The following is a 27,860-nucleotide window of genomic DNA, read 5'->3' as shown; positions in this document are numbered from 1 at the left end:
GAGGCCTGGGGCCGCTGGCTTGTGCGCCGTCTCGGCCGCCCCCCCTCTCGCCGCCGCCGCCGCCCCGGGCATGTCGTCCAACTGCACCAGCACCACGGCGGTGGCGGTGGCGCCGCTCAGCGCCAGCAAGACCAAGACCAAGAAGAAGCATTTCGTGTGCCAGAAAGTGAAGCTATTCCGGGCCAGCGAGCCGATCCTCAGCGTCCTGATGTGGGGGGTGAACCACACGGTAACCAGCTCCCCCGCGCGCGCCCCTCGAGCGCGGCCGCGCGCGCTCCCACGCCCCCCGCGGTCCCGGCCCTCGCCCCGCGGACCCTGCGGGCGACGCTCGCCACCGCTCGCCCGGCCGCTTGCACGCCCACCCCACCCTTGCACGCCGTCCGGGCCGTCTGTGCACTCCCCGCGCGCCACGCGCGGCCTGGCGTCTCGGCGGTATGCCGTCGCCGCCTCCCCTTCCCTCCAGCCCCTCTGGCTTCCTGTGTCGGGCATGCCTGCTTGGAGCTGACCCCGGAGCGCAGAGGCAAGGCCTGGTGCGGTGGAATCGCTTCCAGCCCCTCTCGCTCTCTTCTCACCTCATCCCGTTTATTGCATGCGTTTCCCCTCTTGTTCTTTAGTGAGCTGCCAGCTCGCAGTCCAGTCGACAGGGCAAGCAGCCCTGACCCGCCCGCATACTCCTGTTTCTGGTCATTTGGTTGATGTGGCAGCTCAGAGTCCCAGCCTCCAGACCTCCTTACCCCTGGCCGTGGAAACCCTCCCTAGGTTTCCTTTTTTTTCATCTTAACCAAGATGTATCAACTGGAGAAACCCAGGCTTCTTGAAGCACACACACTTTGGGGGGGACTCCTCCCGGGGTTAGGGAGGAGAGAGAATGTAACCATTTGAGAGAAGGTGAGGCCTGATTATTAGGAGGGCTCTTCGTGGTAGAAATAATGTGTCTTCCTGTATTCGCCTATGGAAGACCTTGATTTCTTATTTATTGAGCTTTCTGTTGTATGAGCATGAAGGGCATGATAATGGATGGTGATTCGGATGAGAGAGGGCTTCCCTGATCTTTGGGGCACTTCGAGATAGACTTCGAGATTGTCCAGTCTTCCTGTTAGGCAGTTGAGCCTAACACAGTGTTTTGGCTGGAACACTTTATGTGCTGTTGGTTTAGGGTCTTCCAGCCGCTTGCGCCTTGCCGTCTCTGATCATTTCATGGTGAGTCCCTACATTGGGAATGAGCAGAGAAAAGTAAAAGCACCTGAAACACCAACTCTACCGAATACAACTTTGGAATGAGGGAGATGAAGTTAATACCTTGAGTATCCTGTGGATTTCAGTTCTTTAGCCTCCTTAACTTTCTAAGCACTTGAACTTGCCCACAAGACCGAATGACGAAGGGACCCAGGCCCAGTAAGACATTGTGCTTAACTTTAGTAGAGGAGCCTCTCCCTAGAGGTTGATGAACCACAGTCCACAGAAAAGCACATGTGGATGGTGAGGGCTCTGTTGGTGTCTTGGTCGTGGATGGGTTGCTGTTTTCAGTGGCCTCACTAGGTGAGCAGTTACTGACTAGGGTAGGGAGTACCTCTGGTTTCATGTCAAGACCTCTGGACCATGGTCAGCAGAGTTTTTTCCTCCTACTTCCTGCAGCCTCAGGGGTCATCTGACCACGTTGCATGGGAAACTGGGTCATAAAAATGAGAACCCTGTGTCCCTGCCTGGATGTCAATCTCTAATTTTGTTCTGCAGTTTGTTTCTCACTAGAAAGCATCCTGTCTGTGTAGTGAACTGGTAGAGGTCTGAGAGTCAGGAATATTACAACTAACTGGAAGGGAATTTGTGTCCCTTATTTCATGAAGAAATGGAGGCTCTGGGTAGAGGTTAGCTCACCTGTGGGCACAGCAGAAGATCTGCTCGCTGTCCATCACCAGGACTGTGTTGGCCAGTGGTGGTGCTTCGGTGGCAGGTCCTGTTTTCTTGGACTCCTCTTCGTTGTCCTAGCTCTCAGCCAAGTGCCAGGATTGGTGGGAATTACCATCTTGTTAGGAAGCCTGAATGTATACTCAGCTGTGTGTGTCCGTGCATGCGAGTTCTTGGGAGTGCTGATGCCTGGTTTTCTGATAGTCAGTGAGTTTGGTCAGATGTGGGCTTCAGATAGAAACCTCTGAATGGCAGATGGCTGGGTGTCTGTGATTCCTGTCCTCTTGGACTAACTAGGTTACCACCTTTCTTGACTAACTTTAAGAAAGTTTGTTGAGGGCTAGCTGGAAAGGCATTGACTTTAAGCAAGACCCACACCTCTGGGCATAATGAGTGAACTCCTTAGGGGAAATATACTGTGCTCCATGGCCCTGGATAAGCCAAGCTTTGGAGGGCAGTTAGTTCCAACTTTAATTGCATCATCTTGCTCTGCAACGAGGTCTCCAGAAAAAAAAATATAAAACCTTGCAATTCTCCAGGGGGTCAGGATCGCATGGCTTTTGCCACTCATTTTGGAAAGGTTGCCTTCAGAAGCCTGTTACCATAATGTTTTGTGACCCAGGGTTTCACATACACCTTTTCTTTCATTCTGTAGTTTCTCACCCATTTTGGGCATTTAGCTGGTGGTCTGACTGATGGTACATCAGATATGAGGAATGGCTATGTCTTTATCTATAGTAAACACCACTGACTTTCTTGTGAGATGGTTGATTACTTCTGGTGGAAAAAGCGAACTCTAGGACCTTAGTCTTGTCGCAAAGAACTCCTCTTGTGGGCAAGAGAAGCAACCCTTCTCATGGAGGGAGACCCTGTGGAAATCGGGAGAAAAGTCAGAAGACTTTGGATCTATCAGTGGAGAGCTAGTAAAGATAGAAAACCATTGGTTTAGTAGGCGGACTGCTGTTCAGAGGCTCTGGAGGTAGGGAGGATATGGCCTCAGGGCGGTGTGTAGGACGCAGGAGGTGGACCTGCTTCATGACCTCTTCGCCATTTTAGGAGCCAGGCGTTTGTGAAGCCTCACCCAGGAGACCAGAGGCGTAGGTGCAGCTGATGGTAACGATGTTTAAGTGTTTGGGAAACTCAGACTCTTCTTCAGAGCAACTGCATCCTTTTACTTTTTTTTTTTTAAGATTTATTTATGCATAGTAGAACTGGGGTACAGGCCAGAGATGCAGGGGTGAGAGGATTCACCAGAGACAGAGTGGGGGACAGAACAGGCAGATTGACTGAAATACACTGCTGAGGGGAGCAGCGGGTGAGCCAGGAGAGGTTGCTGAGCCATCTGGGTTGCTCCCTGGCAGGCCAGGGGATCGAACTTGTGCTGCAGAGGCTGCAGACAGCTTCATAGGTTGTGTCTTAACCCCTTGCACCACCAGGGAGGCCCCCATCCTTTCACTTTTCCTTCAGCATTGTATTGAGGACCCAAACTTCTCTACATCCTTGTCAATTATTGTTATTGTCTGTCTTTCTGTTATAGCCATCCTAGTGGGCGTGAAGTGGTATCTCATTGTGTTTTGGATTTGCATTTCCATTTGCGTTTCCTTGGTAGTGTGATGTTGAATATCTTTTCATGTGCTTAATGACCATTTATGTATTTTCATTGGAGAAATATTTATTAAGGGCCTCCCCTGGTGGCGCATCGGTTGAGCGCTGGGTTGTGAGGCTGCCTTTGCAGTATCAGTTCGATCCCTGGCCTGTGGCGAGGGTCCCACAAAAAAAAAAAAAAAAAAGAAATATCTATTAATATCCTTTGCCCATTAAAAAAAAAACTTTCCCCATTTTAAAGTTAGGTTGTCTTGTTAGTGAGTTGTAAGAGTTCTTTGTGTATTCTAGATTTATGTCCCTTGTCAGATACATGATTTACAGATATTTTATCTCATTTCTGTGTGGTCTTTTCACTCTGTTGATGGTATCTTTTGGACCTCAAGTTTTTAAGTTTGGTAAAGTCCAGCTTATCTGTTTTCTTTGGTTGCTTATGCTTTTGGTGTTCTATGTAAGAAGGCTTTTCCTAACCCAAGATCTTAAAGATTTGCTCCTATACTTCTCTTATAGTTTTAGCTCTTACATTTAGATCGATAATCCATTTTTTAAAGATTTATTTGTTTATTTATGCAAGAACTGGAGTGTAGACAAGAGGTGGGGGGTGTGTGTGTGAGAGAGGATTCATCAGAGACAGAATGGGGAGCAGAACAGGCAGATCTACTGAAATACACTGCTGAGGGGAGCAGTGGGCAAGGCAGGAGAGGTCTGCTGTGCCATGTGGGTCAGCTCCCTACCGGGGATCAAACTCATGCTGCAGTGGCTGGCAATAGCTTGATAGCATTGAACCTTTATCTCTGCACAACCAGGGAGGCCCTATTATCCATTTTGAATTAATTTTTGTATATGGCATAAGGAACAGATTCGTTCTTAGGATTGCTCAGCTCTCTCTCACATTCTACCCCTGTTGAGTGCAATCATTTTTTAAATTTTTTTTTTTTTTTTTTTGCTTACTGCTGACCTAGAACCTCCCTAACCTGACCTTTTATCCTGCATCAATACTTTACAAATATTTAGTAAATATTTGGCTCTAATGAGGCCATTGGATGAATTTGCCTTTCTACAAGCCTTTCCCCCTCACAGAGAACAGTGGGATTCCAGCAGGAGAAGAAAAACCAAGGTGTAAAGAGGAGGACTGAACCCAGGGGTGGATTTGGGCCCCCATAGTTTTTGTCTTTCTCTTTTCCTCGCTGGAGTTTGGGGTCTTGCTTGGACCTTCAGGGTGTTGGGAGTGTGTTTCCTAACATGGGGTATCTTCTAACGCTGGCAGCTACAGGGGATTGTCAGTGCTGGCCCACCCATTTCTGAACCACCCATGGAAGCCCACAACATGTCAGGAAACCTGCATGTCCAGCCCATGCCTCCTGGGTAACAGTTCCTCTGAAGGTCACACAGGGAAGTAGAGGCTTCTGGAATGAGAAGTTCACCAGACTAGAACTAGGACTGAATTTTCACCTCCAGTCGGGTCAGCATGGAGTGCCTCTCCGCTACTAAGTTGTTTCTCACTCAGCCTGTTTAACCTCACTGTTTATGCTGATGGCTCATGGAGTTAATCGTGTGGATAATCCAGAAACCACTTATATGATGAATTTAAGGTACAACAGACTTACTAATATCATTTGTGTTTATGTGATGTTTGATTGAGTTTGCATTGCACAAATGCACTGTGACTGAAGGTGAAAGAAGTTGACCCATAAGTGTGCTAGATTGTAAAGGAAAGGCACATCTTCCTGAAACATTGCTTCTGTCACCACCTTTCTGCTATAAAACCTTTCACCACTCCCCTTTGTCTACTTCATAATGTTTCTTCTCTCCCTTGCACTTAAGATTACAATTTGGTCACATCCTCCTAACTAACCGTAATCTTCTTTCCCCTCCTCCAGTCCATCAGCCTCTGGCCATGCCAGCTTTGCTGGCTTTGCTCACCCTAGTGTTAGTCCACCCGCCAGGCCCCCACGCCTTCCCTTTGATTGTGCAGCTCCTGATGCCCAGTCACTGTGTTAGCGATAGTGACATGGGGAAGATAGTCTCTTCCTTCTAGGCATTCACAGTCTGAGGAGATACCGAAATGTAAACAAATGATTATCTGAGTGAATGTGATCTTTAGGAGATGAAGATGCACAGAAGAATGAGTAATTAATTCAACCCAGGGAAGACAGGGAAGCACTCACAGAGAAAGTATCATTGAGCCAGATCTCAGAGGGTGCTTAACTTTATCCCTTTTTCTGTTGTTGCTGCCGCAGTCTGTCACCTGAACTATTGTAAAGGTTCCATAAATGGTCTATGGCTTATTTTGCCCTATCCAATGTTTGCTTGATTTTGATTCTAGAATTCCCTTTCTGTATCACCCATCTGATGATATGAATTCCTAGGCTTGAACCTGAGAGGACGTCCTATTGCCTGCATAGTCAAGTCCAAATTTATCTTGTAGTGCACAAGCCTAAATTCAAATCTAGGCTCTGCCTCTTAGTAATAGTTTGGCTTTGAGCAGCAGTTTTTCTTTCTGCTCTTCCTTTTCCTTTTCTATAAAATGAACATAATGCTTTCCGTGCAGAATATTAGGACAGAGGCAAGGAGTGAAAAACAGCACCTTAGTCAAGGTATCTGTCCATGAGGGCAGCACAGCCCAGTCAGTACAAGAGCCCAGGTTTAGGCACCAGACAGACCTGGGATCAGTCTTGAATCAGCACACATTGCCTGACTGGAGGGAGGTACTTGAACCAACCCTTTTGTTACAATAGCATGTTAACACTTTATGTTGCTAGTAAGTATTAAAAATACTAGCATTGAACAGAATGAATATGAGATATATATAGTAACAAAGTATTGGTCACTTATAGGCATTCAGTGAATCGAACAAGTGCTGCCGACCCGCGCAGAGGTAAACAAGCTGTTAATTATTCATATACATAACATGCTAGGCTATCTCCCTCCACTCCTTATCCTCCTAGCCTACCCTGCCAGCCTCTAGGCCTCCCTCCCCTCCTCCATCCACACATAACATCCCTAAAATGGGCATTACACTTCCACAACTCTGAGGCTTGGTCCTGACTGTTTCTGTCACCTGGGATTCCCCCTCCCCCTTTCTTTTGAGAACCACATCCTAGGCCTTTCCAGATATATTTCTCTGTAACTCCTTCTAGTGACCAATGCTCTCACTCCCATTCCAAATCATTTCTTAATCTGTCCATCTCCCTTTATTCATAAATCTGCAGCACTCATTATATTATATTATATTATATTATGTTATCTGTGTTCCCAGCTAAACCAGTCCCCAACTTCTGGCATAGTGTGGGCATATTAAAAGGCCCTCAGTACATTCAGAAGTAAGCTCAATATATGTTTGGCAGAGCCTGAGCCAGATTGGGAAAGGCCTTGAATGCCAGGCTAAGGAGTTAAAGCTTTACCCTGAGCTGGGTGAGGAGCCATGGAAGGTTTTTAAGAAGGGTTGTAATATGATCTTTCCAGGGTCAAGTGCTCTTGGCAATACCAGGAGAGGCTTTAGGTGCCTTGTTTCTAAGCCTGATGTGTGAGGGCTGGCAGTCCAGCTGACCACATCAGCCTCACCCTCCCCTCTGACCGTCTGCTGTTCCCTGTGTCTCTGTCCGCGTTCTTACTGGTACCCTGCTCAATTTCAAGTTTCACTTCTTCTTGGGTTTGTCTCATCTTCCTCATAAGATGATAACTCCCTACTTATTTTGTGTGCACAATGCACACCCCGGCCCCCATACAACCCCTCCTCCCTAACATGAAATGAATGAAGCATGTAGTAGGTATTTTCGTAAGTGCTTGTTCAACTGAAATTGAATAGAAGTCTCTGGGGATATAAAATTTAGCACAACTAAAAAAAAAAAAATTGTGCAGCTAATCCCTAGAGTGAATCATCTACATGTGGCCCAGTGGAAATGAGGGGTGAGTCTGTGAGTTGAGATGCATGGGTTGTTTGTCAGTACATCTCAGAAATTTCCTGCAGTTGGGTTTATATAGTCGAGAATAGGTGTGAAATGAGAACTAAACTGACTAACTTACTCTAAGCTGCACTAGAGTCACACAGAAAAATAATGAATAGAGCATTCCTGAATACTCCTTGTAGTGGCAGGAATGGACCATAGTGCAGGTTTTCTGATCCCATGCAGACTGGGTAAAGGAGGAGTCAGAGTTCTCAGTGGTTTTGCAGGTTTTTTATTGGGGTTCACCAGGCATATGGCAGGCAGGGGTGCTGGGGGGCCAGGAGGCTGGCAGTCCTCCTAGCCCCCAGCAAATCCTCACTATCTGGGCTCTCCAGCCTTCTCTCGGCTTCTCTTTCAGCTTCTGCTGCTGCTTCTCTCGGCTTCTCTTCTTCTTCTCTCAGCTTCCATTCGTTCTTGGCTTCTTCTTTTGGCTTCTCTTGGTGTCCCCGTGATGCCGCCCTTAAAAGCACAGTCTTAGCCCAGGTGAATCCCATCTACCTATGCCCACACCCTACTCCAGGTGCCCGCCATGAGGCATGCATTCAGGACTGCAAGGATCCATCATCTATCCTGATGGCGGGAGGGCAGAAAAGCCTGACATTTTTCCTTACCCTACATTCCTGTTGGGATCATTCACCCTGGCAAGGGCTAGTTGACCCATCTCAAGCAAGTGCTTTAGTTTTCATTTTCCTAACATCAAGTGCTGGCCTTGGCACTGGGCCTGGATTTTGGATGTACGCAGGATCAATTAGGAATACACGCTGTAACATTTTGGTGTAAAATCATACTTTTTGAGCCAGTGCTATGCTCTTTCTAGCATGGAAGTATGAGCGAGAAAGATGGGATCACTTAAGAGCCATGAACTTCTGACTTAACTGTCAGAGCCAGGCTTAAAATGCAAGGAAAAAGGAAGTAGAACAACTACCATGAATTGTTTCTGTTGGCAGAAAAACAAGGAAGTGGAGTGGTTTCCTCCACAGGCAGACACTTAAAAATCAGGTTCTCTGGTGAGCACACCTTGGAATTGGAGCTGGCAGGGCTGTGTGTGTGTTTAGTCAATGGCAGGCTGTACAGACCTGGGTATGCTGGGAGTTTTAAGTGCATAGTTTGAGTTTCAGTAAATGTGTATAGCCATATAATAATCACCCCAAACAACACAGAGAATTTTTTTTTTTTACCCTGATTCACACTTCTCATGTTCCTTTACAGTCAGCCCTTTCTAGTCCAACCCAGGTAGCCTCTAACTGGAATTCTCTTACTGTGGAGTCCTGCCCTGGAATTTCATGTGAAGGAATCATACAGCATGTACTGTTGTGTCTTTGACAGTTTGTGCCAGCAGGTTAGAGCCTCTACCCTGCTGCCAACTTGTAGTACTACCCTATACTCCCCATACACGCCTGGGTCTGCCTTAATTTCCCCACAAGTAACGATTTTTCACTACTCCAGGTTCCCTAGCCCAGTTACTGCATTAACTTGTACTTCCTTCATTTTCTGACATTTCTAAATAAAAAAGGTTTGGAACATAAAAAGGGGCATCAAATTAAATGCCATTTCCCCCCATTTATGCTCCTGGAGGAGTCCTAATGACTCTGGGTTATTCCCCTACTGCCACATGGGGCCTCATTGAGATAATAGGATTTGCAAAGAAGGTATCTGGGTAGCACAAGGCTGTGCTGCCCCTCCCCACCTCCCATTAAGTCAGAACTAAGGTTTCTTCTGCAAATTCTGAGTGCATTAGTGGCAACTGGGTTGAGGGTCAGATGTCAAATACTCCGTTGTGATGGGAGAGGATATCTGTGGCTAATTAGACCACTAATTGGCTAAGCTGGAGGTGGGAAGGGCAGGATCTGCCCCTTCTGCTCTGTTCCAGTGGGAAATTAGGTCCCTGTCCACCCTCTAGCTCCCTGAAGGGGGATGAAAGACAACCAGAAGGTTTGTTTGCCCTGGGGGGTGAGGGACCCTACTCCATTTCCCCCAGTTCATCATAAGACAGGACATGGCAGTAGCTGGCCCTGCTTTAATCAGGAGAGTTAGGAGTGAGCCAGTGACCTGATGTCACTTTAAATTTAAATGTAATGCTTTGCTTTGTAGATGAGTTACACACCCACACAAACCCATCCAGCTTTTTTTCCTGCCTCAGGTTGATTTTTGGAGTGACCCGTCATTTTTGTAAAGATTTCAAAAGTGTCAGTTAATACCCACGTAGGTTGGGTAACATTTATCTTTTAATCCATTTATTATTGCATTTGACACATATTTATATAGGACCTGCTATAGGCAAATCATGGTGCTAAGCACCAAGGAGTCCCCAAAGGTCAGTTAGATGATCTTTGCTTACAAAGATGAGTGATGTGGTCTCGCCTGGCTTACAGTCTAGCACGCGTGTGAGGTTTATAAACATTAACTGCAATGTGAGGGGAGGTGTGAGGTGGCCAAAAGCAGTATACAAACAGTGCTTCGGGAATTCCAAGCTGAGAAAGAACGTTTTTGGTCTAGACAGAAAAGCTTTATGGAGGACATACCTTATCGGGTGGGGAGAACTTTAATAGGTAGAGAGGAGCTTGGGAACTTACTTGAAGAGAAGAGCAGAAATGAAGACAAGGAGGGAATCACGGACATGTTTTTGGTGATGCAGGGGTCCCCACTCTGTACTGCGTTGTCTCTTAGAGGCTGGTGGCCTCCTGGCTGAGAACCTGACTTCCCCCTTGCTTTGCAGATTAATGAGCTGAGCAATGTCCCTGTCCCTGTCATGCTAATGCCAGATGACTTCAAAGCCTACAGCAAGATCAAGGTGGATAATCATCTCTTCAATAAGTAAGTTGCTGCTCAGTGGGCTCAGATTTTATAGGGGGTTCTTTCCCTCCAGGCAGAGAGCTTCTGAACTCCTGCATGCTGGGGCCGAGCCAGCACCTGGCAGAGTGACATTGACACCTGGATCACAGCTGAAAAGCTGGCTGGGAAATGCTTTCAGTGTCGTCCTCTCCCCCACGCCCTGTTGTCATCACGCTCCTGCAGCCTACCCCCAGGGTCCCTCAGGGCATGTGGCTCAGCCCTGGGTGATTCATCTAGGGTCAGTTTAGGTAGAACTGAGCTCCTCGGAAACTGAGGTATCCAGTAGGAGGCTGACAGCAGTGGTTCTGTCTCGATCGGAGTCTGAGGCAGGAAGCTGCCTGGCATGTTCCTGGCCTGGGGTGCAGCCAAGCTCTTTTCTCTCCAACTGGTGTGTGAACAACAGGCTGAGCACGTGCCCAAGGGTGCTGTCCAAAGTAACTCTTCGTATTTTTTTGTTCCCTGTGGCTTCTTGTGAAGGTTGTCTCATTTTGTTGGAGCAGCCCTCTCACTTGGCACAGTTTAGGGTCTGTTTTAAGCCCTTTGGAGACCTAGTTTTTTCATTCCACTGTGGGTCCCCCCAGGAATTATTTGCTGATCACATTCTCTTCCTTTCTGCATTTGATTCCTCGTTCCACTCTCCATTGTCCCACAGTCCCCACCACCTCACCAGCTGGGCTTTGTCATGCCACCATTCCCAGACTGTTAGCCCGGAGGAGAAGCTTGATTTGAAACCATCCCTTAGTGGCCTCTCTCTGCCATAGTAAGTAATAACATCTTGTTCTAGAAGCTGTCTGTCTTCAGTGCTGCCGCTTGCTAAGTGGCCACCAATGGAGATGGAGAACTCTCCTGTGTTTCTCCTCTTCTCACACATCCTTCACTCACTTCTGACATCAGCTCTGTGGGTTTTCCACATCTCAGGCAGTTCTGTGACACCAGCTGGGTGTGCTGCAGTTCAGTTCAGTGCTGACGCTATGTACCTGGAGTTAGGACCAGGTCCCACAGGTGAAGGGCTCAGTTCCACGAGAGGCCCTTGCTCCCCCTCCCCCTCAATGCCAAACACAAGTTCAGGTTGTCACCTGTGTTTCTGACCAAACTGCTGTAGATTGGAGAGTCCCATAGGGTCCCCCGCCTCAGGGGGACCCTCCCCATACCGCCATGTGCTCACCAACCTAGAAGCTCCTGAATCTGTCCTTTTGAGTTTTTGTGGTGGCTTGATTATAAAGGCATAATAGATTAAATCATTGGCCTTTGGTGATTGATTCTACCTCCAGCCTCTCTGCTGTCCCTGCAGGTCAGGGGGGAAACTGAAATTTCCAACCCTTTCATCCTAGTTGGTTCCCCTGGCAACCTGAAGAGTTTCTAGGAGTCATCTCCTGAAAGGGCTTGCTGTGTTCTGTCGCAGAGGTCAGGGCTCTGGCAGCGGCGTTGGCACTGCTGCCTTGAGGGTCCATGATCTCTGGTGAAGTTCTGCCACCTTGAGGGCTTGGCCTAAAGCAGCCTCTTCCAGCTTTCTTCATTCCTTTTGTCCTTTCAACAACTGTTGATGTGCCAGTTTCTAACATGTAGTGCTGTTCACAAGAAGACGGGCATATGAGACCTTCATACAGAGCCATTGACTTTTCTTTCCTTGAAGTCTATCATCCTGGAGCATTGGAGAGATATGCTTCTGAAAGGGAGTGTTGCAAGCAGGGTGACTCTTGAAATGATGGAGGACTTGGAGGAGGCATCAATTCAAGGTGATTCTCTTTCCTCCTGGGAATCGGTGTTGACTAAGGAGTGGGAAGCGTGGAGATTGGTGCCAGCAGCCAGCAATCAAGGTTTCATGAACAGATGGGATCGAGTCAACTGACTTCTTCTATCTAAAGCTCCCTTTCCCTCCAGCCCAGTGGAAGCCAAGGGTGGGGCTTCCTGGATGTAACCATCTTCAGGATGTGTTCATAGAAACTTCTCCCAAGGAGAGGGCCCTTTCCTCATATTCAGCCCGAAGATCATCTCACAGCACAAGTTCCCTGTGGTCACCCCTCTAGCAAGTACAGTGTGCGTGACGTGAGACCTGTGCTCAGCCTTGCAGGTCAGGTGTTTTCCCTGTAATGTAAATGTGGTAGAAAGGTAACATACACTCAGGAAGAGTGCGTAAGTGATAACTTTATAGCTAGATTAATTTTTACAAAGTGAATTCAAGGGTTGAAAAGTTTTTAAACTTTAACCTGCTCAAATTCACCTGGACTCTGTTCAAAATGCAGATTTCCACACTCAGCTCCAGAATTTGTGAGGCATAGAAACCTACATTTTAAGCACTTAAGTGATTTGTTCAAATCCAGATCTGTGGACTACACTTGAGAGGTTCTGATTAAGTGTTAAGATGAGCAAGTAGAGATTCATGAAGTTATTTTTTCTGCTTTTCCCTAGGGAGAACCTCCCCAGCCGCTTTAAGTTTAAGGAGTACTGCCCCATGGTATTCCGAAATCTCCGAGAAAGGTTTGGGATTGATGATCAGGATTACCAGGTACGGGGTGTCTGCAGAATTGGAGGGGTTGGGCAGTGGAGTGGGGTCAGGAAGCCACAGGCAGGACAGGTGGGGGAGAAAGCGCTTGCTGTTCCTGGGCTGTGTCTTCTTCTAGGTGTCCCTTGCCCAGGCAGTCACCTTCCCAGAGTTGGTGGGTGCTTGGAGGGGTCAGGGCCTTAGAAGTGCTTCTGATGAGACCTTACAGGCTCAGGCTTCATTGAGAGCAAGGCCCAGCTCTGCTCCTTGGGAGGGAGAGCAGCGGGAGGGAGAGGGGTCCATGGAAGCTGCTTCATTTTAGTCTGACATTCCCAGTCCAGGCTGAAGAACACTTCTCCTTCGTAGTTTGACTTAAGAGAGAGAATTGTTGCCAGCGAGAGATGAGGCCTCTTAAAGCAGATAAGACAGATTAGAAAAGGAAGACTTCAAGGGTAGTATAACCTCTTGCCAGGTATGAGTGTCACCTCCTAAACATGTCCCCTGCCTTGGTATTGGGAGGGAGGGATAGACATGGCCGGCAATTGCCCCCTTCGAGGGGTGACTGTCGTAGAGACCTTTGACTTAGTGGGAGGAATCAGTCCCCAAATGAGGGATGAGTTTGGCTGACTCATAGTCTATGGTTTCTGTTGCTTTCCCACCTAGCACCTTCCTTGGACCTTCTTCCCTTGGCAGACAGCCTGGTAGCGAAGGTGGGAGATTTTCCACTTCACTTTGAGAGCATTAAGAAATATATAACTAACTTTCATTTGTCTGCGGGGGAAAAAAAAACATATAGCCTAGTGAAATGTCCAAATCTTCCAGAATACTGTAATTCCTCCTACCCCACTCCCAGGATGCCCTTCACAGAGTAGTTCATGAGAAGTGGGATGAGCCGGGAACACATGCAAAGATATGTGTCCTGAGGCGGAGGGGGAGGGGATTTGATTGGAGGAGCTGCCAGGACTGGAACTCCCACTGTTCACATCTGAGAGGTACTGGGAAGTCCCTTCTGTTAGGTCAGAGTCCTCAACTCAGTCATGACCTGGTCGGAGCCTGAGGTTTTCTGAAAACTTCCTGCCATTATTGCAACCTGAGGTTGCTAGGACCTCTTTCCTCACTGTGGCGCCTTCCCTTCCCCTTACCATCCAGCCACATCCTCTCAGTGTCTGCATTTTTTCTCTGATAGCCTTGTGGGCAAATGACTGTGCCCAAAACTGAAATGGGGACGGGAGGATGGTGTTAACGGAGAGGAGTCTACTTGTGGGCTACCAGCACCACAGAGTCCAAGAGTTATGCCTGGGAGTGAGGCAGGGATAGGCCCCTCTTCCCACCTGGGCTCGTGGCCTGTAGGTCATCCTGGGAGAGTGAGGCACTCAGTCATGTAGCCTATTCATGAACTGGGGACACCCAATTTTGAGGGGCGCTCTTTTAATTTAGAGAGCCTCTTACCACTTCAGACTTCATTTCTGCCTTGCAGGCAGTGCACCTTTCTCTACCAGGGTCTTACAAGGAGGCACTAGGTGAAGGGGTAAGTAGGACCTGAGATAGGGCCTGAGGAATGGGCTCAGAGATGAGGCTTTTCTGTGAGGGATCCCATATGTGTTTTCTTGGCACCACATTGGAGAACATTGGGGCTCTCCTCCTCTACTTTGTCCCCTAGAGGTCTTCTCTTGACCTCTGCTTGGTTGACACATACCTTCGGTTGACACACCTTCTCTGCCAGGCCCCTGGAGATTTCTAGTGCTCTCTGATCCTAAGGGGAATGGGGCCTTGAGGTGGAGTAGAGACAGAGCCAGGAAACGTCCCCAGAACCGCCTTGTAGTCCGGTACAGAGATGCAGGAGTTTGAGTGAGGGAGAGGGGTGAGGCAGCAGGACGAGGGTCAACTTCCTGCTCTTGGAAAGGTTTTCCAGCGAAAAGAGACTACCACGTCCATTGCTTCCTTATACTAGACTTCTGGAATATTTCCTAAACTGTCACCCCAAGAGACTGGGAGAATCGGCTTGGTCCACATCCCCGTGTTCCAGGTGAGGAAGCTCAGGGCTAGAGAAGTGAAGTGGCTTCTGTGAAGCCCAAGTGAGCATCGGGATCAAAGCTAGTCCCCTGACGTGTGAGGCAGAGTTAGGGTTGGCAGGGGAGCTCTGGGATCAGAGTCAAAGGAAGCATTTCCCAGTCTTCTTCCCATCACAGTTGGGGGTCAGGAGCCAGGTAGTAGGGGAGAACATTTAGGAAGACTTCTAGGGGGCTATGAACTTCCTACAAGAAAGGGTGGGCGAGGTGCCCTCTGTCTTAGTGGTGTTGCTTTAGAGCAGCTGTCCGGCCTATATGAGAAGACTCAGAGTAAACGTCAGAGTCCTTGCTCTCCTCCCGAGACCAGCCTGCTCTTGTCTTGGTCCATCAGAACTCAGTGACACGCAGCGCCCCAATCAACAGTGACAGCCAGGGCCGGTGCGGCACACGCTTCCTCACCACTTACGATCGGCGCTTTGTCATCAAAACTGTGTCAAGCGAGGATGTGGCTGAGATGCACAACATCTTAAAGAAATACCACCAGGTATGGTGAGTCCCCGGCCTGGACATTGGAGGAGGGCTGGAAGGGGGAGAAGAGAGCCCAGTGGAGCTTCCTGGGAGGGGTTGGTCCTCTCTGGTGGTGGCAGACATTTGAGAACTCAGCACCTGGCCCTCCCCTGCTGTCATATTTTTGTGAGGTGAAAGCCTACTTGAAGAAAGGAGAAATGAAAGCCAGTGACTGACTCAGACCCACTTGAACAGCTGTTTCTTGTCAGAGTTGGGAAGTCTTCACACTCAGGCACCTGCTTCGTTTATTCTAAAAGAGGCCTGGGCAGGCGGCAGGGTTTCTTTTCCGCTTCTGCTTTCCACTGCTCTGAAATCTGTCCACGGGAAAATCAGGGAGTGCAGGGGCACCATCTGCGTGCCTGTTCTAAGTCAGTGTGGGGCTTTTTTTTAAAAAAAAGATTTACTTTTGGGCCTCCACGGTGGCGCAGCGGTTGAGCGCTGGGTTGCGAAGCTGCCCACAGCCTCTGCAGCTCTGGTTCGATCCCCGGCCGCTGGGCGGGGGTTCCACATGGCGCACACAGACCTCTCCTGCCACCTCCTGCTCCCTCAGTGGTGTACTTGGTCAGTCTGCCTGTTCTGCTCTGGCTCTGGTGAATTCTCTCACCCTCCCGTGCTTCTGACTGTATCCAGTGCTTGTATAAATAAATCTTAAAAAAAAAAAAATAGATTTACTTTTATTTATGCATACAAGAACTGGGTGTAGGCCAGAGGGGTGGTGGTGGGGGGAGAGGATTCACCAGAGACAGAGTCAGGAGCAGAACAGGCAGATTGACTGAAACACACTGCTGAGGGGAGCAGCGGGCGAGACAGGAGAGGTCTTCTGCGCCATGTGGGTCAGCTCCCTGGCCAGGGATTGAACTCATGCCACAGTGGCTGGTGATAGCTTGATAGTGCTTAGACTTTAACCTCAGGGAGGCCTGGGGGAAGCCCCTCTCTAAAAGCTCTTATCCATGCCCTGCCCCAGGCCCTGCTGTAAACTCCCCCAAACCAGAAATCCCTCTTACCACTTCTCAGGAGCCACAGAGAGAAGCTAGCTTCCCTTCAAGCTCCAAACACAGGGCATCCCTGGTGGTGCAGGGGTTAAGTCTTAGTGCTATCAAGCTATCACCAGCCACAGTGGCATGAGTTCGATCCCCGGCCAGGGAGCTGACCCACATGGCACAGCAGACCTCTCTTGTCTTGCCCGCTGCTCCCCTCAGCAGTGTATTTCAGTAGATCCACCTGTTCTGCTCCCCACTCTGTCTTGGTGAATCCTCTCACCCCCCCAGCACCTTTGGCCTACACCCCCATTCTTATATGCATAAATAAATAAATCTTTTTTTAAAATAAATAAATAAATAAAAGTTAGAACCCTGGGGAGTGTTTTAGCCTGGAGAATGCCCTATCCAATCAGCTATCTTCGTAAATTCCTTAGCCTTCCCACCCTCTCTTCCTAGTTCATAGTGGAGTGTCATGGCAACACCCTTTTGCCACAGTTCCTGGGCATGTACCGCCTGACTGTGGATGGCGTGGAGACCTACATGGTGGTCACCAGGAATGTGTTCAGCCATCGGCTCACTGTGCACCGCAAGTATGACCTCAAGGTAAGGCTCCGTGTTTCCCAGCTCTATGGCTGCCTCTTCCCTGTGGTTGGGCGGGGCCTCATCACCAGCTTTCACTTATCGGGAAGGCTGGTGCATGTGTTTTGGTATGAACAGGCAACCAGAGATGATATGCCTGATTCCTATGGACCAAAGTCTGGTCGACAGTGACAAGAGGTTATTTAGCACCAAGAACAATGAATGTTCTTCAACTCTCATCAGTGGGATGTGCGCACAAGGGCAGCAGTACATGTCAGGCTGTGCTGACGCACACCCTCTGCACTTGTCCAGGCCTGGAGGGCTGACAGTCCCAAGTGCATTTCTAGACATACCTGTGCCTCGGAGCCATGGGACTCTGTTGTTTTTGAACCTGGCTCCCTGACTTCTGTCACCTCACACTACTCCACCTGTCTGTCGCAGTTTCCTTTCCATCCCTAGGTGCCTGTGCACTTCTCTCCCCAGGATCACATAGGCTGCCTGGAATCCTCTCCCTCCCAGCCCTGCCTCTCTTCCTGCCCTTTTGTCTACCTCTGCCTTCCCACCTAATTACTTCCTACTTACCCTTCTGAGCTCAGCTCAAGTATCAGTTCTCCCAGGAAGTAGGCTTTGACCACCACCTCCCTGTAGTCCTGTGCTGCCTACTTTTGAGTGTCCTGTCCCCTCCCCTGTACCACTTAGCACCTCTGTAATTAACGAATGAATTAACCGTGTAACCACTGCATAATGTCTGTCTCCCCTGTTAGAAGGAAAGTTCCCTGTGGGCAGGGACTGAGTCTTTGGTGTGGTCCTGTTTCCTGAGCACCTCACCTGTCCACACATGCTCAGAGCTCTGAAGATGGTCTGTGACAGAGGAAGTGGACAAGTTGCTGCCTCCTGGCCCCTCTAGGATTCCCTGCTGGCTCTCCCCAAAGATTGGTGCACATTTTTTAACTCAATGAATTTACTTCAACAGGACTTCTGATAGCTTTTATCCTTTCAGGGGTCTACAGTTGCCAGAGAAGCAAGTGACAAGGAGAAGGTAAGCTGGGACTTGTGCTGGTCACGTGTGGCTGGGTCAGTTGGATCAGAAGCCCCCTCTGTCAGACATCCTGTCCCTTCTTCCACCGTGGCCCTGAGCCCAGTTCCCAGATAACAGTCTGTCAACATGGAATTCTCTGTGTTGCTCAGACCTGCCTGTCCTCATCCTTGGCATCTGCCTTGGTCCCCAGCCTTTAACCTCTGCCCTTGCTGGGCTCTTTGTACTCCTAGAGGACTGGCAGTTTCCATCTGAGTCCAGCCTGAATCAGCGAGTGGCTGCCCAAGTTTGAGGTAGTCCACGCTTGGCAGAAAGTCATGCTTTAGTCAGTTCTCATTGTTTGACATATGCACCCCATTTGCCATCCATCCCTGCCTGGCGGGAGCCAGAGATGTCACCTCCTACACTGCGCTGTTGATTGGCCCACTGACCATCTATGTGCTAAGGCCCCTTCCCTTTTCTATACCATTACCCCCAGCAGAGTGAGTACTCCTTGGGGTGAATGAACCAGGCCTCCCCACCCTGACTCTCCATTGTTCTCCCAGGCCAAGGACTTGCCAACATTCAAAGATAATGACTTCCTCAACGAAGGGCAGAAGCTGCATGTGGGCGAGGAGAGTAAAAAGAACTTCCTGGAAAAACTGAAACGGGATGTAGAGGTACTTACTAACCCTCATTTTCACATTGGTTGAGTAGGGCTCCCTCGTCCCCAGAGCAGGAGCCTCTTTAACCTTAAGAAAAATTGAATTCACTGGTTTCCAGGAGTATAGACAAAGGAGATGTGATCTGAGCATGCAAGTGGGCATGCCATTTGGGGAGCGGCCCGGTTTGTGCCAATGGGACCTCTGTGACTCAGTTTGGAATGCAGCACCTTCTTTAGATTACCCTTCAAGCTTCACTTCTGCTGCTGTCCCCCTGGGGAAGGGGCAGCCTGCCATCAGCATGACAGGAAGTCAGCTACTCACATCCACCAGCCAGACCCTCCTCTGGCTGTGATTCTCCCCTTACTCAGCAGCCTTCTGGTTGGAATGGGACTTCCTATGGAGAGATTCCTCCGGGAGGACAGATGCTAAGTGGTGCATGTGCTGTCTGGACTGCTCGATAATTTGCTGTCTACTGCTATTTTAATAAATTGGGGGTCTGCTTGTTAAGGCCAAATCCTACAAACCTTAAAAAAATATTTTTATTGTGGTACAGTATACATAACAGAAAATTTACCATCTTAACCATTTTCAAGTGTATAGTTCTATGACATTAAGTATATTCACACTGTGATGCAACCACCACCACCCTTCTAGTCCCCCTGGACTTCTTAATCTCCTACAACTGGAACTCTGTCCGCAATAAGCACTAACTCCTCAGCCCTCCCCCTCAACCCCTGGCGATCACTATTCTATTTTTTGTCTCCGTGAAACTGATTAGGAACCTCAAATAAGCGGAATCATAATAATTGCCTTTCGTGACTACCTTATTTCACTTAGCATAATGTCTTCAAGATTCATCCATGTTGTAGCATGTTAGAATTTCCTTTTTAAGACTAAATAAAATTCAGTGTGTGTGTGTGTGTGTGTGTATGGTACATATATAAACCCTTGGTTTGTTTACCCATGCAGTTGTTGATGGACACTTGGTATATTAAGATTCTCTAGAGAAACAAAACCAATACAAACCAGTAGGATGTAGAGAGATAGACAGAAGGATGGATGGATAGATGGTTGTTTATTGTAAGGGATTGACTCATGATTATGGAGGCTGAAAAGTCACACATCCTGCAGCTAGCAGGCTATAGACCCAGGAGCGCTGATGTTTTTCACTATTAGAAGGCAGGAAAAGAGCTGATGTCTCAGAGGCAGTCAGGCAGGAGGACTTCCCTCTTATTGGCTGAAGGGTCAGCCTTTTTGTTCTGTTCAGGCCTTCAACTGATTATTCACTTCCTTCATCTTTTCTTTTTTATGTTTATTGCAGCACTTTTTTTTTTTTAAAGATTTATTTATTTATGCATAAAAGAACTGGGATACAGGCCAGAGGTGGGGGGCGTGTGTGAGAGGATTCACCAGAGACAGAGTGGGTAACAGAACAGATTGAAATACACTGCTGAGGGGAGCAGTGGGCGAGACAGGAGAGGTCTGCTGCGCCATGTGGGTAGCTCCTTGGCTGGGAATTGAACTTGTGCTGCAGTGGCTTGGGACAGCTTCAGAGGTTGCATGTTTACCCTTTGCGCCACCAGGGGAAGCCCACCCTCACTTCATCTTATGTAGTCTGATATTTTCTAGTTTACTTTGTGGTATTGAATAATTCTTTTTTTTTTAAGTATTTATTTATTTTTATTTATACAAGAACTGGGGTATAGGCGAGGTGTGCGGGAGGGTAAGAGGATTCACCAGAGACAGAGCGGGGAGCAGAACAGGCAGACAGATCGAAAGCACTGGTAAGGGGAGCAGCGGGCACGACAGGAGAGGTCTGCCTCGCCATGTGGGAATCTTCCTGGCCGGCTGGGAATTGAACCCGTACTGTAGAGGTTGTGGACAACTTCACAGCGCAGTGCTCAACCTGCTGCGCCACCGGGGAGGCCCGGTATTGAATAATTCTTTTCTTTAAAAAGATTTATTTATTGGGGCCTGCCCGGTGGCGCAGCGGTTGAGCGCTGGGTTGCGAAGCTGCCCGCAGCCTCTGAGGCGCCGGTTCGTTCCCGGGCTGCTCCCCGGCCACCGGATGAGGGTCCCACATGGTGCGCAGACCTCTCCTGCTGCCCGCTGCTCCCCTCAGCAGTGTACTTCGGTCCTTCTGCCTGCTCTGCTCCCCGCTCTGGCTCTGGTGAATTCTCTCACCCTCCCGCGCTTCTGACTGTACCCAGTGCTTGTATAAACAAAAACAAACGAATAAATAAATAAAAACACATGCCTCTAAAAAAAAAAAAAAAGATTTATTTATTTATTTATACAAGCACTGGGTACAGTCAGAAGTGTGGGAGGGCGAGAGAATTCACCAGAGCCAGAGCGGACAGCAGAACTGGCAGACTGACGACATACACTGCTGGGGGGAGCAGCAGGCGTGGCAGGGGAGGTCTGTCTCGCCATGTGGGACCCTCGCGGGCCGCTGGGGATTGAACCGGCGCTGCAGAGGCTGCAGGCAGCCTCGCAGCCCAGCGCTCAACCGCTGAGCCACCAGGGGAGGCCCCCGGTATTGAATAATTCTTAACAGTGCTAATCCCTGCCCACTAAATTGGATCTAGGACTCGTAATGGGCTGAGATTTGTGCTTTGAAAGACACTGCTGTGTCGCGTGCCTCTCCAGCCTCTTCCGCAGTGTTCCTTTGCATTATTTCTTTCCTCAAACTCACCATGGCCTCTCTTGATCCCCGGCTGTGCGGGCTGTTTCTCTTCCTGCAGTGCTCCTTCTGCCTCCACCTGCCTGATTCCTCTTCACCCATCTGGCTCAGTCTCAACTCCTCCCCTCAGGGAGGCCCTCTCCTGGCCTGCTTTGAACTGGCAAGCTCCTTGCCCCTGGGGAATGACTGTCTTCCTCGTAAATACGGAGCTTGCTGAGGGCAGATATCCTGATGTGTTATTCCCTGTTGTCTCTCAGAACCAGAGGATTGAGTTGAAAGTCTCACCTTTTCTCCTCTTTGCCGATGCCACTGCTATGTGTAACCTCTTCCTTCCGTTTCTCCTTCCCCCTCCTCCCCTAGTTCCTGGCCCAGCTGAAGATCATGGATTACAGCCTGCTGGTCGGCATCCATGATGTGGACCGAGCCGAGCAGGAGGAGATGGAGGTGGAGGAGCGGGCAGAGGAGGAGGAGTGTGAAAACGATGGCATGGGGGGCAACCTGCTCTGCCCCTACGGCACCCCTCCAGATAGTCCCGGCAACCTCCTCAGCTGCCCCCGCTTCTTTGGTCCTGGGGAATTCGATCCCTCTGTTGATGTCTATGCCATGAAAAGCCATGAAAGTAAGTAGGAGCCTGTGCCTCCCTGCCCGCCCCTATCCCCCCTCGGCCCCCTTCAGGCCCGGGGTCTAGATGCCCCTGTGAGTATGTGGACCTCATTAATTGCTGACTTCGGCGACTTTCTGCCTTCAGATTCCCATACTAGATCACGACTAGCAACTATCTTCAGGGGCTCTGGGGTCCTACTGTCAGGCTTCCTCCACCTCTCTCCTTGTCCTGAGATGTTGGAGGCTGGTTCTGCTTTGATTCATGAGATGGACAAAACCCTATAAACACTGTTACGTCAGCCCACAGGATGACTGAAGAGCAAATAAGCAAATAAAGCATCTAGAAGGACCCATTTTCTCAGGTCCAAAGTGCTAGACAGGTCTGAAAGGTGCTGGATTCAGCTGGGCCCAGCTGATTTCTGCTCTTTTCCCTGCTTCCTCCCTTCCTGTTCCCTTCTCCTTCAGGTGCCCCTAAGAAGGAGGTCTATTTCATGGCCATCATTGACATCCTCACGCCATACGATGCTAAGAAGAAAGCTGCACATGCCGCCAAGACGGTGAAACATGGGGTGAGGAGCTCCCAGACCCCTAGGGCAGTAGTCCTGTCCCCCTACCCCCAGAGCAGAGAAAGGGAAGAGCAGCCCCCCTTCTTGCCTTGTTTTCTCTGCCACCTACAGACTAGCCCCTCCCTGTGGCTGGGTAACAGCCCAACTTGTTTTCCCCTAGTTATCTGGCCCCCAGGGCCCCAGCCTGGCGCCTCTCCCTGGGGCTGCTGGGCATGTGGTGCATCTTGTTGACCTCTGGTAATAGCTTTGTTTACATGCCCACACTGCTCCCCAGAGGACCATTTCCTGATGAACTGGGAGATTCAGAGCCTGTTCTTACCTCTCATTGCTTTGCCCCTACTTAGTGGGTGTAACACTAGGCTATGAATCAGGGGAGTGAGTTTAGGGCAATTCTGGGTCGTGGGAACCACACCTCAAGGCGGCCTGCTTGGTTTAGGGGCTCCTAAGATGGGCCAGAGGTTCCTCACACCCAGGCCCTGCTTAGGCACAGCCTCTTGAGGAGGGCCAAGGAGCTCACCCTGAGTCGGCCTCTGTGTCTTTCAGGCAGGGGCCGAGATCTCGACTGTGAACCCAGAGCAGTACTCCAAACGCTTCAACGAGTTCATGTCCAACATCCTGACGTAGTTACCTTCTGCCTTCAGCCAGAGCCAGAGAGCTGGATGTGGGGTCAGGAATGGAAAGAGGGAGAGGGTGTATTTGGGCTAGATGGGCGGGTGGGGAGCAGATGGGGGTAGGGGAGGGCTTTAGCAATAGACTGCAGCCTGTGACTCCAAGACGAGCTGGGGAGGAGGGGCTATGCGCTAGCACAACTGCTCACAGGGTGTAGCCTCACCTGCTTACTCCTTGACTTTTTTATTTTACCCAGTTGACCCAGGTTAAAAAGGGGGTTTCCTATTTGTTATCTTGCAACCTTTTAAGATACCTTGGGGCCAGAGATGACTTTGTGGGCTTATTTGGGTTTTATTTCTAAAATTCGATTGCCCCAGGTTTGCTATTTATAACAGTGTATGTCATCACCCTATTCACCCTCCCCATCCCACCCTGCTGTCACGTCCCTTCAATTAAAGAGGCACCCCACAGACCCAGCCAAGGGTCCTCTCAGAGCAGAGCACTCTGACGCCGGAGGAGAAGCGGTCAGATGCCTCAGCCTGGCTGCGTTTGATCTTGTCCGGATTAACTTTTTTTAATTTTATGGAGTTTTGTGTGCAACCTCCTCCACCTTTCTGCCTCGGATCCAAGTGAAATGTTACATGATTGATTTCTCCATGTAAATGCTTTTCTCCCAAAGGAACACTCCAGACCAACATCAGGCATCTTGGATGAGAATCAAAGATCTCAGAGGGGAGTGAGTTCATCCTCATGGGATGGTGAGGGGCTGGGGGAGCTGCTGGGCTCTCGGACGGCTGGTTCTCAGAGAACCCTGTGATCATCACCCAGCCCCTGGGCTCTCTCAGCTCCTGGAGTTCAAAGGTCCTCTCTCTAAAGCCTGCCTCCCACTGGGTCAAAAGGAACTAGAGAGCACCTTTGGATATAACAGGACCCTTGTGTTTAAATGGTTGTTACCCTTGGGAAAGCCCCAGAAGCTGATGAGTGTCAAATGAGGTCTTGTGCCTCCATCTATTTACTTCCCTCAGACCTTCTCCCAGGCACCTCACTTGTTGATGAGCTTTTAGTCGGGGACAGATCTCCACATACCTGAGGTGCTCCTTGCTGAGATTCCTCTTCAAGCCCCAGGGCCACCCTGTAGATGATTTGACTCCCCACACCTGTGGTTTGCCACCTGGACAGTTATGGCCACAGGAAATGGTGCCCTCCCCCCCCACACCTTGGAGTATGGCACCCGAGCCTGAGGTGACCTCTGGGTCACTTGTGGATGTGACCCAAGAAATCCAATTTGGAGGCTGGATGTGGGCTTCCACCTGGCCCCGGCCTCGAGGCTGTTTTTCCTTGAGACGTTGCAGATCTGCCACTCATGGGCTTCCTCGGGAGGAGTGGTGTCCTGCAGTTCCTTCAGGATCTCCATCCACCTCTGACCCTGCTCCCCAGGCCTCAGAGGTGAATTGTGTGTCATTCTGTGATGCCGTCAGAACAGTCTGATCTGACTAGGAGAGAAAATGATCCTGTTGCTCTGCTTTGGGGGAGGTACATTCCTGCATCTTCTCACCCCCTTGCCAGGAACTGGGGGTAAAACCTGTAGATAACCCTCATCGAAGCGAAGAAAGCTTGTGGAACCATTTTGAATGAATGGATTGGTTTCCTGTGGCTCCCTCCCAATCTGGCCAAGCACAGCTTCTGGAGCAGAGCCAGCTCCGTGTCTCTGTCCCATCTGCAACGTTTAGGTCAGGGAGGAATGGAGACGGCATTCCAATAGGGCTGCCGGAACCCTTCTGGAAGAGGCAGATGGGGTCAAGCAACTGCTGTGGCCTCAGGAAGGGGCCGTAAGTAGCTGTGAACATCAGCAGGAAGGCCACCGAGTCACTTGGGGAAGAACTGGAACCAGGTGGCTCAGGGAGAAAACAGAAAATCAAAAAACAGATTTGATTTTGGAAGGGATTATGTAGGAAAAATATCTGGACTTGACTTCCCCACCTCCTAATCAGAATGAAAATTTGGATCTGCTTCTGGTCAGGCCCAGCACCCCCAGAGCTTGGAAGGCTGCGCATCAGCAGCCTCGCAGCCTCGGGCTCCCACCACTTCCTGCAAGTGGCCTGCAGGTCATGTCGCCATAGTGGAAAAGTGTAACAATCACATGGTTAAAGACGAGCTACCAGGTATCTAACTTCTTTAACATTGAATTTTTTGTGTTTTTGTGGGTTTTTTTTGTTTTTGTTTTTTTTGTATATTGTTTACATTTTGAGAGGTAAGCATTCTATTTCAAATGCTCTGTTTTTCTGACAGTATTGTTGATTGGGTCGGACAGTTGAGCTGTGGTTTGGTGGATTTTAGATTTTTTTTTTAAAAGGTCATTCATTCTCTGTGCTATCTTCAAAACCTTGGGTTTGGCCCTCTAATTCCTTAGGTATTCAAATGTTTAAAAGCTATTTATCTTGGTTTATACAAGTTTTCTTTCTCTTTTTGTAATGATGAAGATACTCTATTTGGTTTGCGGTCTGAATGTAGAGAAAGTGAACTGATACCAGGTGTTTGTCTGCCCCCCCCCCCCCATTCCCTCTGCAATGGAAGACATCCAAGGGGAAGTGACTACTCTCAACCTCACTCTTTGGAGCCAAGAACAAAAGCTAAACAGTCTTAGGGCATCCCAGAGTAATTCTGGGTCTCCCAAGAACAAAAGTAGAATAGGACCTGGCCAAAGGGGTGAGGCTGGGTGGGATAAGGGCAGGATTCCTCCCCATTTCCTCCCACTGCCCCTTCACCAGCCACAGCTTCTTCCCTCCGCCCTTCCTCTGAAAGTCTGTGATTGAGAAACTAGTCTCCCAGCCAGAGTGAGGCGTTCTCTGAGAGCTCTGCTTAGACCACTAGATGAAGGCCTCGGCCCTGTTCCTGTTACTGAACCACTGAGTCTTTGTCTCCCAGTCCAGCCCCCTCCTGTGCCCTGCGGTGTGGGGCTTTCGGGCAGACTGGGCAGCCAGCAGTTCCAGGAGCCCAGTGCTCCATCTCCTTATCTAGCTCAGGGGTTACTGGCCTGTGGCAGGTGCCACGAGTCGCCTCTGTGGCTGTTCTTCGTGGCGCTAAGTTCCCACCACAGGCGGCTCTTCCCCCACCTCTGCCTACTTCACTTTTTTCTCTTGCCTGTTCCAGTCCCCTGATAGTGCTCAGGGCTGGGGACTAGACTCCTGCCCTTGTGACTTGCCCCTCTTCAGTCTGCCAGGGCCTGCCCTGGGGAGGTGGACCAAAGACCCAGGACTTTTCTTAGTAGCCAATCTCACCCCCCAGTTGTCTTTTACCAATTCATGTTGGGAGAGAAAAAAACTTTAGCACTCGGGCATTTGAGCTACTCAAGTGTCAGGGGCTGGAAGGGACAGGGTGTTTAAACAACCCTTAGCGCTCTGGCCTTAAACCTGTGGCTCCCCCAAGTGTAGGGACCTCACTTCTCTGGCAAAAATAGGGGGAGGGGTCCAGCCTGAGCACAGGAAATCAAAGGGAAAACACATTCAAACTGCCCCCAAATCTACCAGCCATCTGCAGGGGGTAGGGATGTGGCCTCTGCTTTCCTCTGAGATGTGCCACTTAAAGCACCTCCAAAGGGAAGAGGAGACTCGGCTTTCCCCAGCAGGTTGTGCTGAGGTCCTTTGGAGGCTGAAGAGGAAACTTTGAGAAGAGCCCCTTCCCCTTGCTTGGCCATTCCGGAGGAGGTGGGAATCTATAGCGTGGGGGAGGCCTGGTGCTGCCCAGCACGCTGAGCATCAGGCCAGACCGTGGTGATCAAATGTGAAAGAAGTTTAAACTTCTGGGGGAGCAGGATACACTATCACCCCACCATATGTGTGATTTCTTGAGTTCCCACTGCAATTTCCATTTTTTAAATAGGAATTTTCACCCCCCTGTGCTTGTCTAAACGTCTGCTCGGAACAGTTCGAGACCCTGTTACTGTTTTAAAATGCATGCATGTTAAGATGACTCCCAAACCCGAGGGAAAAAAATAAAACTCAAAAAGCTTTGTGTACACGTCTGTCATGTTTGAGTCCTTTGGAAATGAGCCCCCTTTTTTTTTCCTTCCCAGAATTAAAATGTTTGATCCAGGTTTCAGAGGCCGGCTGGGCTAAATCCATCTATGCTTGAGTTTGGAGAAAGGATAGTTAGTGCCTAGCTGCCCGCTTTCAGATCCAGCTAACAAGCACGGTTAGCGCGGGGGTCATCAGCACACACTGAGGAATGGCTGGCCCGCCGCTTCCCTCCTCTAGCTGTGCAAGCCAGCACTGGCCAGGAGCCACACCTCCCAGCCCTCCCTGACTAGCTGTGTAGCTGACACTGAGCAGGTCACCAAGCTCTCTGTACCTCACATTCTCCGTGTAAACTGTGCTGAACACATAGTGATTCTCAAAGGGTGTTCCGAACCAGCATCAGCAGCACCTGCGAATCAGAAATGTAGATACTCAGACCCCTCCACAGACCCGAATCGGAAACCGTTGTACTGCGTTCTCCAGGTCATTCTGGTGGAGGTTCAAGTTTGGGAACCACTAGGCTACAGGAACTTCCCACATGCTTATGAACACATCTGCTCCAGGCTGTAAGCTGGGATCACATGGGGAACTTAGAAAAGATGGCGCCCAGGTTCCTTTTTAAAAGGTGGGTGAAATCATCTTGAGGGATGGGATCTAAGGAGCTGTCGTAGAAGCTCCCCAGGTGGCACTAACGTGCAGCCAAGGTTAATCATTGCTCTAGGAGGTGATTACATGTGGGTAGTTGGCCAAATTTCTAACTGAAACAATGAAATTTTAAGAGTTTTCCAGCAGGGCTGAATGAA

The 27,860-nt window shown here is 49.5% G+C and overlaps 1 protein-coding gene across 1 annotated transcript; it reads left to right on the top strand.

The window, feature by feature from the left end:
- The first annotated feature begins 24 nt into the window (after positions 1-24).
- On the top strand, positions 25-23,143 carry PIP4K2B (phosphatidylinositol-5-phosphate 4-kinase type 2 beta). The gene is made up of 10 exons (XM_037495445.2): positions 25-229; positions 10,171-10,268; positions 12,696-12,792; positions 15,169-15,321; positions 16,781-16,927; positions 17,904-17,942; positions 18,485-18,598; positions 21,627-21,885; positions 22,335-22,438; positions 22,979-23,143. The coding sequence occupies exons 1-10, from the start codon at positions 71-73 to the stop codon at positions 23,057-23,059; spliced, it is 1,251 nt and encodes a 416-aa protein (XP_037351342.1). The 5' UTR covers positions 25-70; the 3' UTR covers positions 23,060-23,143.
- The last annotated feature ends 4,717 nt before the right edge of the window (positions 23,144-27,860 follow it).

This window comes from Talpa occidentalis, unplaced genomic scaffold (genome assembly GCF_014898055.3).
Source record: "Talpa occidentalis isolate TD23 unplaced genomic scaffold, MPIMG_talOcc4v2.1 talOcc4.7, whole genome shotgun sequence".
NCBI classification, from domain to species: domain Eukaryota; kingdom Metazoa; phylum Chordata; class Mammalia; order Eulipotyphla; family Talpidae; genus Talpa; species Talpa occidentalis.
This window is presented reverse-complemented; position numbering and strand designations above follow the sequence as displayed.